The sequence below is a fragment of the Somniosus microcephalus genome, chromosome 2 (genome assembly GCF_052327205.1).
Source record: "Somniosus microcephalus isolate GS21.2 chromosome 2, FLI_Smic_1.0, whole genome shotgun sequence".
NCBI lineage: Eukaryota > Metazoa > Chordata > Chondrichthyes > Squaliformes > Somniosidae > Somniosus > Somniosus microcephalus.
The window spans coordinates 348,231,011-348,243,245 of NC_140988.1; the positions used below are offsets into that span (position 1 = coordinate 348,231,011).

At 42.4% G+C, this 12,235-nt stretch overlaps 1 protein-coding gene across 2 annotated transcripts in view; it reads right to left on the reverse strand.

Moving 5' to 3' along the window:
- Positions 1–10,466: 10,466 nt before the first annotated feature.
- LOC147123672 (zinc finger matrin-type protein 1-like) overlaps positions 10,467–12,235 on the reverse strand; it is a 125,772-nt gene continuing 124,003 nt past the window's right edge. For both annotated transcript variants that reach the window (XM_085975506.1, XM_085975505.1), the window contains exon 7: positions 10,467–11,528. In XM_085975506.1, the coding sequence (XP_085831632.1) occupies positions 10,694–11,528 (835 nt within the window). In that variant the 3' untranslated portion in view covers positions 10,467–10,693. The remainder of the gene's footprint in view (positions 11,529–12,235) is intronic.

Here is a 12,235-nt window from a genome sequence, read left to right on the forward strand (position 1 = left end):
ATGTATAATAATATAATATAATAATAATAATAATACCTACACAGCGAGAACACGGAAGGAACAATCCTAGGGATAGATACACTGCGAGAAGTAGGAGCTTTAGTCGACCCTAAAGCGAATGAAGTGTACTGGCCCCCAGATTATAAGTCAAACAAACAGGCAGGCCCGGGAAACAAAGTAGAAATGGCCCAGCCTATACAGGATTTGATCAAAGGGGGGTAGCCAAAGGAAAAAGTGTAATAAACCTATATAGATAGTCGGAATGCCTTTGGGGTGGTGTCTGATTACATGATAGCGGGAGTAGGCAGGGATATATGACACCAGGAGAAGGACCCATAAGACACAAGAATATAACCAAGGAATTAGTAGGAACCTCTCTCCTACCCAAAGAGTGCATAATAATAAATTAAAGCACACAAGAGGATGGGCAGCTAAACGAGCAATTGAGAGAGGGAATCTGACCAATGAAGCCCAAATGTTCATGTTGAATCAAAGTGTGAAACCACAACTGTCTTTCAGTCAGGGATGTTTTTTGGGTTGCGTGAAGTGACGCAATAATGTTTAGCTCCACCTTCAAAAGCCTGCGAAGGATTTAACCCTTTCCACTGACAGCTGTTTGAGTTCACCAAGCAACAACTTCAGTATTACTGAATAGAATTTAAAGATATTGGACATTAATAAATGTAAATTTCTTAATGTTGAGTTAATATTTCCCCACAGTAATAGAAGGAAAATTAGGATTTGATAAATGGAAGTTATCTTATAAACTAATTGCAGCACCGTCTCAAACGGCAGGGAGACTGCTTGGGAAGCTGTCCTGTTACCCAAAGATAAATCTGGACAGATAGTTAGAGACATGAGGCCAAAGACCAACAGATTATACGGGATCGAGAACAGGATACACGGGACGACCAGAAGGAGGTCTTAGCAATAGATAGCAAAGTGATAGCAGAAATAATACCAGCCAAACCAGGGCTAGCACCTAGATGGTCAGGACCTTATGAAGTATTAATGAATAATGACACATGTGCTCATGTAGATGGGTCTGGAACGGGTAAAGGAAGGTGGAAACACTGGACTCAGTTAAAAATATATAAGAAAGACAATGAGTAAACCAGAGATGGGGCCCTTTTTGACAGAGTGAGGAGTATACTAGAAGATATAAAGAATGGGAAGGGGAGTTACTACATATATCAATAATAGGGCTGTGTATGATGATAATAGGCTGTGTATGATGATAATATTATATGCCATAGTTTGCATCTTCAGGTATGTCTGGGGACAGAGCCACAGAACAAGAAATGAACCAGATGTACAGCATTTTGAACTGATAAAATGGATAAGAGCAGAATAATTCTAACTGGCTGGTGACGACCAGCCCCCTTTTTGTAATTACAGGAACATTGGACGTCCGGAATGAGATGGAGCGTCCTCGCCTTGATTCTAGGGATAAATATAAGTATTGCCATTATCGAGGGGGATTAGTAATAAGGAGAACACAGGATGAGGTGTATTTTAGTGTAGCACAGAGAGTTACTAAGCTTGCCATTAATAGGAGTACTTTTGAGATACAAAACAAACCTGGAACTCCCTGTGGGTAAAACAATTAGAGGATCCACAGGAGAAAAAATCTATCTTACAAAGATGTAAGAAACGGGGAGTATTGGAAACGACCGGAGCAGGGTATGCAGCCGGGTTAGCAACAGTTAATAGCTTGGACATAGAAGGAGTAAACGAAGGAGTAGAAGAATTACAAGCAAAAATAGAGAAGTTACTAAAACAAGCTACTGGAAATAGCCGGCAATTGACACTGGCAGGGAAACTAAACAATAATGCAATTGTCGGGGGTGGAAGAGATAGTAGCCCCCCATGCAGAAACAATCAATACAATTATTGATAGACTTAATAATGCTTCTCACCAAACCGATAAGGAACTAATATGTGCCACGTAGGGCTCATGGCTATTGTCGAATGCTCAGCATAACATGAGGCAAATAAATAATGAACAGATCCCTGATTGGATTACTAATAAGGATCTGGAACCTTGGATTGACACAAATAAAAGCCTATGTAAGGAATGTAAAATGGGACAAGTATACCAGGCAGGCGATTGTCTGACCCCATGGACTAAGATGATTGGCTTTGTACTGGCCATCCCACAATTCCCAGAAGGGGGACAACCCCGATACGATGTGATTAATATAGGAGAAGTACAAAGGGAAAGTGGGTTAAATATCATGATGTCCCTACCAAGGCGCTTTGGGAAAGGGATGAAGATAATAAACAGAAGAATGAAACCTAAAGGGGGGTGGTAGTGGACGGGTGCCACCACAAGGGAAGGACATGGGTGTGCACTCACCCCCCCACCGAGGGAGCCACATCCGAGTGCGGATTTGCGTAAATTACTAATTGCACCCTCGAGGTTCACCCAAGGGGATACACCGGACCTGGGTAGCATCAAGGAACAATGGGACCTGTTGTGTCACCACAATTGAACAGAAATATGAATATCAAGATATGGCTTATACCATTCCCCAACCAAACCGTTGTATTGGTCTAAAGATACCTATACAGATAGGAAAACCTGGTCATTTGATAATATGAGACTTACTAAAAAGGGTTGAAACTTATGTCATACCAGAGCCCAAGGCAATTCCTAAGTTAGAGGAAGCTTGCCAGAAGTTACGGCAGGAAACGAAGGAAATTTTAAAGTACTATCATAAAATAGAAGAAGGCTTAAAGAAACAACAAAAAGACATTAGCACAACATTAGAGGAAACTCACCCACTTCCTCATATTTTGATAATTGGGGACCAGGATGGTCGGGGACTGTGGGCGCCTCGGTGGTACAAGGCATAATGATATTCCTCTTGATTGTTATTCTGATATATTGTGTATTTTTATTTCTCCAGTGCCTTTGTGCCAGAATGAGTAAGGCCGAAATTGGTGCGGTGAAAGAAGTAGAGCCTGAGGAGGGGCAGGTAGCGATGTTAAGAATGGACAACTCCCCCGCCTCTCCAAGGCAAATGGTGTAAGACGCGATGGGAAGCCCTGAAATTATATGGGATTAATTGGGCATGGTAATTAAAGACCGGGCCGGCCAACCGTAAGATGGAGGTGGCAGAAGGAGGGTGGCAGAAGGAGGGTGGTGAATGAGGATTGGTGTGTGATGACAGTCTCGAATTGGCACGTCACACACCCCACGTGGGAATGAGGGACAGGCTTGAGCAGAAAAGCCTCAACCATTAGTGCAGGGTCTAAGGGGCCCTGGGAATGGTTACACCAGAAGGAGTGCATAAAGGAAAGCCCACCCTAAAGGAAAGACCACCGTAAAGGAAAGACCACCATACCACAGGGGGGGAAGTCGGCCTCCAAATTAATAAGACATATACATGTATAACCTAGACTGGTGGAAGGCCAGGGAGTGCACGCTTTGGCAGACACCAGGCAGTGGAAATACATGTTGACCTGTTTTGGAACAATTGTCCAAAAGGTCAAAAGGAGGGACTGAAGTAAGATTTAAAAATGAGCGTAACAGGGCACGTTTAGCAGAACGCAATTGCGCAGCAGAATGTTTAAAGATGAAATGTACTAATTATTCGTATGTTTAATTGCAGAAATGACCATACCAGTTTAGAGAGATGAAACTTACAAAAAGAGACACTGACATAACCCTTTTCTGGAAAAACGAAACTTAGTAGTGGTCAAGAGAGAGAGGGACTCGTTTCTCAGAAATCACATGACCTGATGACTCATTTCCAAGAAATCAGAGGGTCCACAGGCCCCTGCAGTGAAAAGTGAAACTTATGTTATTGGTTACCCTGTAGAAGTTAGACACACCTAGTTAGTGATTAATGTATAGACTTTTAAATCGATTGGACCTCTGGAATAGGAGGTCTCGGAATATGTGTATAACTGTGTAAACCTCAAGAGATTCGGTGGAGTTGGAGCCTTGTGCTGGGACGCAAGAGCCATAGCTCCCCAGGCCTGAATAAACCGTTTTTACTTCAATTATTGGGTCTGTCTTTCTTACAACAAGCCAGTGTAGTCGACTTTGTATATCACTTAGTCCACACTTTGGGGGCTTACATCAGCATGTATGGGTTTTAAGTATGTATTAGTTATTATAGATGTGTTTTCTAAATGGGTTGAAGCTTTTCCATGTAAAAAAGAATGACGCTGTTACCGTCGCTAAACATTTCGGTATACCTGTACAACTCTCGAGTGACAATGGGTCACATTTTACTGGGACAATTATGCGAGAGATGTATAAGGCTTTGCAAATCAATCAGCATTTTCACTGCAGCTATCATCCACAGTCAGCTGGGCTGGTGGAGCGATATAATGGAATGTTGAAAAATAAGTTAGCTAAGCTATGTGATGAGACTGGACTCAAATGGGTCGAACTGTTACCCCTAGCATTGATGGTAATGCGGTCAGCAACGAACAGAACAACAGGATTATCACCACATGAAATCATCATGGGACGTCCCCAACGATTGCCTTTTTCCGCACCGTTTACTGCTAAACAAATGGACATTCACAAAATGGAAGAAAATATGCTAAACTATTGCATTGCTCTAACAAAATGTATTTCTAGTTTCCATTCGCAGGTAAAAGAAGCCCAAGTTGACCCTGCCGAAGGAAGATGACATAGCTTGGAGCCCGGTGAGTTCGTCTACGTAAAGGTGTTCAAGAGAAAGAGTAGCCTTCACCCAAGATTTGAGGGTCCGTCCCAGATCCTGTTAACCACCAACACTGCTGTAAAGGTGAAAGAGAGACCAACATGGATCCATGCCTCGCACTGCAAAAGAGCCCCAGAACCCGAGGAAGAGGAATCGCCAACCCCATCAGTAAATGGAAATGGACATTAGGACTATGTTTCCTTGTGACACTTATAATACCTGTAATGCCCGAATTGCATGGAAACACCTTTTTGTATATGTCTTACACTTATGCTAGGGGAACTAATGCCTCCAGTTGTTGGGTATGCACACAGGTGCCCATCCGTATGAAGGGAGGAATTCCATTAAGACCTATCCCCTTTAATTCCAATAAAATGGCATATTGGCTGTTTCAACAAAATTCAGAAAAGGCAGAAGCCATGGAGTTAGAAAGGCTCCAAAGAATCCAGATCTGATTAGATTATTGTCCTAGTTAGGACAAAAGGGGGGAATGTGGAAATTGACATTATACTTAGCATGCTGGGTAGAATAAAATGGCCAAGTAAAAGAACAAACTTGCTTAGGTTGTAGCTAAAGCAAGAAAAAGTAAATGTGTCACAACGTGTCCAGGACCAAGAGATCTTTCATAATACCCACCCACATTGAGGATGTGATAACAGCTATAATTGACTCACTAGCACAAGGGAGGCATAAGGCTATAGAATAGATAAACTATTAATGATTGTCGCTAGACAAAGAAGCAAAACTATTGAGTAAGCTAATCATCTTGGTAACAAGATGATCAGACATGAGTAAGTAAATCATTTTGGTATCAAGATTCAGACAGAACCTCCTGACAGAATATATGATTAACTAACCTTGTCTGGAGATATTTCTGTCCTGCTGACCTTTTGATTGTCCTTGTGCAAACTCTTAATGTGTTTAAGATGATACAATACCATTACACGTGATTTATGGAACGCTTGCTTGTTTGAGTGTATAAATATGCTGCATTCACTGATGTTCGGTGGAGATGTTGGCCTCGCCTTTGTCCAGGCAGCTCTCCCCTTGTGCAAGTAAAAATTAAACTAACAATCGGACGGTACTGCTTGTGTTTTAGAGTCTTACTCGGAGTCGAGATTTCGACATCCCACACCTTCTAAATTCAGATTATTTATATGTATTGTAAATAAGAACAGCACCAGCACAGACCCATCTGGAACACACTCACCAGTTTGACGACATTTCTTTCACCCTTTGCTATCTGCCCTCCCAGCATCTTTCCATTGATGCGGCCACATTGCTCATGATTCCATGTGTCATATTTTTCACCATATGTTCATTTTAAAAAATTAATTCACAGGATGTGGGCGTTGCTGGCAAGGCCAGCATTTATTGCCCATATCTAATTGCCCTTGAGAAGGTGGTGGTGAGCCGCCTTCTTCAACCGCTGCAGTCCGTGTGGTGAAGGTATTCTCACAATGCTATTAGGGAGGGAGCTCAAGGATTTTGACCCAGAAATCTTTGGTTATTCAAATGAAGCAGGCCATGTGCACCTGTCGCTCCCTGATAACTTGTCTATATTGGTGATGCGCTGTGAATAACACCAGTTCATAGCTAAAGGAGTTGTAACTATGAGCACTTAATTGTTTGGAGTACATAGTCTCATATCAAAATTGCAGTCTCCCTACCACTGTCCTAGCATATATGGGCTAGCTTAGCACAAATTTGGGATCAAGCGCAAGACCTCAGCTCAGCTATTCACTGCAGAAACTTTCTGAGCCTCTGAGGGAGCTTTTCTAGCTGTTCCTTCTGTTGCAAACTTCTAAGACAAGAAGAACGAACAAACTCGGTATTTCGAACAGTTTAAGGTTAGAGAGAGTAGTGGAAAGCTTCACTATTACAGAAATTGCAATGACAAGGATTTTCTGGTTGGAATAGAAAAGCCACCCCTTTCCGACTAAAACAGGGTTAAAAACACTGTTTGTACGTTGGCATTGAATAGAACATAAGAAATAGGAGCAGGATCGGCTACACGGCCCCTCGAGCCTTCTCTTCCATTCAATAAGATCATGGCTGATCTTCTACCTCAACTCCACTTTCCTGCCCTATCCCTCAAGTCCCCTAGTGTCCAAAGAAACACGAGAACGGCTCCATAATCTGCAAAAGCATTTTCTACAACAGTGGGTATCAATGAAAAGAAGCTACATTTTGTCAAAGTTTGGGGTTGGAAATAAATCTTCAGTACAATTTGTTATGCCTAATCCGTACTTGTAGTCAATGGGAAAAGTTGATGTCCAGACTTGACATGTTGGGATTAAATTGATGCTACTAACTGAACACAAACCTTTACAGACCAGGCAATGACACTGAGATAACTAGCAGGTAACATTCGCACCACACAAGTGCCAGGCAATGACGACCTCCAATAAGCGAGAGTCTAACCACCGCCCCTTGACATTGAATGGCATTACCATCACCGAATTCCCCACCATCAACATCCTAGGGGTCACCATTGACCAGAAACTTAACTGGACCAGCCACATAAATACTGTGGAAACAAGAGCAGGTCAGAGGCTGGGTATTCTGCGGCGAGTGTCTCACCTCCTGACTCCCCAAAGCCTTTCCATCATCTACAAGGCACAAGTAAGAAGTGTGATGGAATACTCTCCACTTGCCTGAATGAGTGCCGTTCCAACAACAATGAAGAAGCTCGACACCATCCAGGACAAAGCAGCCCGCTTGATTGGCAAACATTCACTCCCTCCACCACCGGTGTACCGTGGCTGCAGTGTGTACCATCTACAAGATGCACTGCAGCAACTCATCAAGGCTTCTTCGGCAGCACCTCCCAAACCCGCGACCTCTTCCACCTAGAAGGACAGGGCAGCAGGCACATGGGAACATCACCACCTCCAAGTTCCCCTCCAAGTCACACACCATCCTGACTTAGAAGTATATCGCCGATCCTTCATCGTCGCTGGGTCAAAATCCTGGAACTCCCTCCCTAACAGCACTGTGGGAGTACCTTCACCACACGGACTGCAACGGTTCAAGAAGGCGGCTCACAACCACCTTCTCAAGGGCAATTAGGGATGGGCAATAAATGCTGGCCTTGCCAGCGATGCCCACATCACATGAACGAATATAAAAAAACAGAGGCTGAGGTTCATCCACAGAGTTTATTAAAAACAAATCATTGTGAGACAGAGCAACGTTCAGGGTCCTCCATGACACGACTTACCAGCCCTAAATGGCTGCGTTGGGAATAATTGCCGCTAACCTTATAAATCTAGCAATTTCATGATCGCAATAAACTTCAATGGGGAGCCTGATGGCGAGGTCATTTTATCGATTTTTAAAAAGGCAGTGAAGCAAATCGTCCAGCAATTTGTGGAGAATCGGAGCACAACAACAACTTGTATTTATATAGTGCCTTTAACGTAGTAAACACATGGCGCATCTTTTTATGCCGCAAATTGCTGGATATTTTTACAAATTAATAATGGCGGGCACCGTTAATGCGTCATTATTTTTCCAGCATTTTCTGGCCCATTATATATTGTTTTCAAGGCTAGCAGATCCCCTGTGGCATTGCTCATGGTGAGTCAGAGGATTTGCTGTTTTATATAACATCAGAACCAGTGACTAAATAAGTCAAATTACATTTTTATTAAATTATTTTCCGGGATTTTTAACCGGCGCTTTGGCGATTGAATTTCACAGCAGGCCATTTTTCCTGTGGCAACCATAAATGAGTGGCCTTTATTTCCCATATATTCCTTCACACATTTTATTTAATTTTTATCCCTCATCAGTTTTAAAGCTGAGAATAAACAGCAAAATGATATTCGAGAGATACCAGTTGGAATTAGGTATTTGGCAGTACTGGGTGGAGGAATGGTGGGGGCGGGGGGTGGCTGGTGGTGGTAGGACTAGGTGGAACTAGGAAACTGTCCTGGGTTTTTGTAGTACCAGGAGCGGGTTCTAGACTTTAGCAGAATTGGTGTGGGGGTCCTGGAGTTTAGCTGAATGCAGTGACTCTTTGGTTTTATATCGCTGCGGAGGGGGAACCAGGGGTTTGGCTGAAGTGGGGAGGCAAGGAATGTGGTGTTTGGTGGATTCCTGGTATCTGCCAGCTCCTTAAGATTGCACGGTTTGACTGCTGTAAATAGGTATACCATGTGGTCAGTTAGCACAGTTTCTGTTGCTGGGAAGTTTCTGTTGATTGACAGATGGTTGAGAAACCAGCTGGAAAATGACTGTTTTTCCTTCTCTTCTTGTTACCGTAAAGCAACTCTCCTGTAGCTCTGCTCATCGTAAGTCAGAGGATTTGCTGTTTATACACGCAGGGACAACATATGCAAAACACAATTTGTTATTCAGCTGCTAAACTGTAGGTATTTAAAAAGAACTTGGGACGCGGGCGTCGCCGACAAGCCGGTATTTATTGCCCATCCATAGTTGCCCTGAAGTGGTGATGAACCGTTGCTTGTGGTTTGATACAGTTGAATGGCTTGCTAGGTCACTTCAGGGATCAGTTAAGAGTCAACCACACTGCTGTGGGTCTGGAGTCACATATAGGCCAGACCGGGTAAAGACAGCAGATTTCCTTCCCTAAAGGACATTAGTGAACCAATTGGGTTCATCCAATAGTTTCAAGGTCACTTTTACTGGAACCAGCTCTTACTTCCACTTTTTTTTTTTTACACATTGAATTCAATTACTCAAACTATCATGGTGGGATTTAAAGTCACATTCACTGGATTACTAGACTAGTAACATAATCACTACACTACCGTACCTGTACAGGTATGAGTTGCTTTAAGGCTATCAACATAAATGATGTTAAGTAAACACTAGGCGAGTTAGTTAAATGGTTAATTGCTATTCAAGCTGGAGATGGGAACCCTGGCTGTGTGGAAAGATCACTTAAGAGGCTGTAGACGTTGTGACACTGACATTTTCTGATCCCGGAGAATTTTTCTGTACATCACAAATGACTGCTTTTGTTTCTTTATACTTTTTCTTGTTGAAGTGTGATTTAGAAATTCACATTAGATAGTGTATGACACCTAGTGTGACCAACAGGAAGTGCACACATCTAAGAACAAATCTCCTGTTCAGTACTCACGGTAAATCAGAGGATGTGCTACTGCATATGTACAGGAACAATTATACCAGGCAAAATATTATTCTGCTGTGTAAGTATAGACGTACGACCCTTTAAGGTTATGAAGTCTAATTGATGTTAAGTAACCATCTGTGTTGTTTGGAGTTTGTAAGAACATAAGAAATAGGAGCAGGAGTAGGCCATACGGCCCCTCGAGCCTGCTCCGCCATTCAGTAAGATCATGGCTGATTTTCAACCTCAACTCCACTTTCCTGCCCAATGTCTGTACATTCCAAAAGATGACATTGTTTCATTATTATACTTTTTCCCCACTAAATGTGTCACAGAAATTTGCATTAGATGGTGTGTGACATCTAAAATGTGCTGGGCAGGAAATGCGTGCATATAAAGACGTTTATATACATATATAAACGTCTTTATATGCATGCATTTCCTGTTCAGCACACTATATATGTATATATTTTCATATAGCATGTATATAATGTGTAATATTACTTAACCAGAAAACATTTAAAACTATAATCACACTGTTTATTAAAAGCTGAACAAGTTTGAATGGCCCAAGAATTTACAATTTACTGTAACTCATCAGAATTATAATTGCAGTTTTGATAAAGCGAACAGGAAATGTATGAGGACAACTTAAAACATTAGTGTAGACAACAGCATCATATTTCACAACTAATGTTACTGCTGATTTATTAAAAAATATCTTAGAACAACAAACAGAGTTCATAGAGATGGCCAACACCCAAACAATATTGATTTACTGGGGAGGAGGAAAATAATAGAATCTTCAAACACATCTATTAACAACCATATATTTTTATTCTCAGAAGTGCTTGAGTAAATTAAGACGGTGATCAAGCATCAAAGTCCTCGCAGTTCCTTCGCATCAAATTCCCAAAATAGATTCATCCCAAAGCTTTTCCTCTTCTGTTCTTGTATCAACTTCCTTCTTCTTTTTCTGCTTTTTATGTTTCTGTTTCATTTCCTCTTTTTCTGTATAAAGGTCCTTTTTTTCCTTTTTATGTTTCATCCTTTCTTCTTTGCCCAGTACAAGCACCTCTTTATCCCTTTGCTCTGGTTTCAGCTTTGACGGATCTTTGCCCTGTTCCAATCCCGGCTCTTCGACGCTTTTCTCTTTTCTGCAGCTCTGATGCTCGCTATCTCTTTTAGGTTCCATCTCCTTGTTTCTTTTCCCCCTTCTGTGCATCTTCTTCCTCCCCCTCTTGTCCTTTTTGCATGAGCCACTGCTGTCGTCGGAGGTCAAGGGCTTACAATCGTCGGCGGACTCCATGCTGGATGGAACTGGACTATTTTCTGGATAGGTTGGCGTTAGAGGGGGTGGCCTTTCCATGTAATACTCTATATGCAAGTCACTGCTTTGCACGCACTGGGCCCTCGGATGGTCAATTTGCAACGGGGGCCACTGTGGTACTTCAGCTTCCACATCCGTTGGGAAAACCTGCTCATCTGGGAAGCCGCTTGGATTGGGCGCAGGCATGCCTTGTCTGACTTCCAATGGGTATTCAGGAGAGTGGGGAGGGCTGCCTGAAGGCAAGTCCCCAGACTCCTCTTCTTCTGGATTGTCCTCAAATTTTCGAAAGGACACCTTTGGCACAAGGCCTCTTGCTTTCTGAACTTTAATGAAGTCATCGAGTTCGTCCTGGAACGAGTCGTATTTCTTTGACTTTGTACTCTTTACCAGATTAACCACTTTATTTTCTCTGTAAATATGAAAAAAAAATGAATGATTAACTCCTATTATTTTGAGCAAATCCCATTCAAGTTAGCTTACACAATGCTCCCAGATTATAATCTGGTCATTTCACTTTATCTATGAAAAAGCATACGGAAATGACCATCAAGCCTGCCCCAGTTGTGATGCCTGAAGGATCATGATTCGACACCCCCAAACCACCTGCAGCCCTGCAATCTTTTTAAAAAATTTATTCATTGGATGTAAACGTTGCTGGCAAGGCCAGCATTTATTGCCCATCCCTAATTGTCCTCGAGAAGGTGGTGGTGAGCCGCCTTCTTGAACCGCTGCAGTCCATGAGGTGAAGGTGCTCCCACGGTTGTAGCTGATTTTGTTGTAGCAGCCATTTCAGAGGGCAGTTAAGAGTCAACATCAACCACATTGCTGTGGGTCTGGAGTCACATATAGGCCAGACCAGGTAAGGACAGCAGATTTCCTTCCCTAAATGGGTTTTTATGACAATCCGGTAGTTTCATTAGCTTTTTATTCCAGATTTATTTCATTTCATTAACTGAATTTAAATTCCCCAGCTGCCATGGTGGGATTTGAACTCATATCTCCAGATCATTAGTGCAGGCCTCCGGGTTACTATTCCAGTAACATAACCACTATGTGACCGTTCCCCTGTTGTAATCTCTTGGGAGATAAACCAGATTTTTAAAAAAACAAATCCAA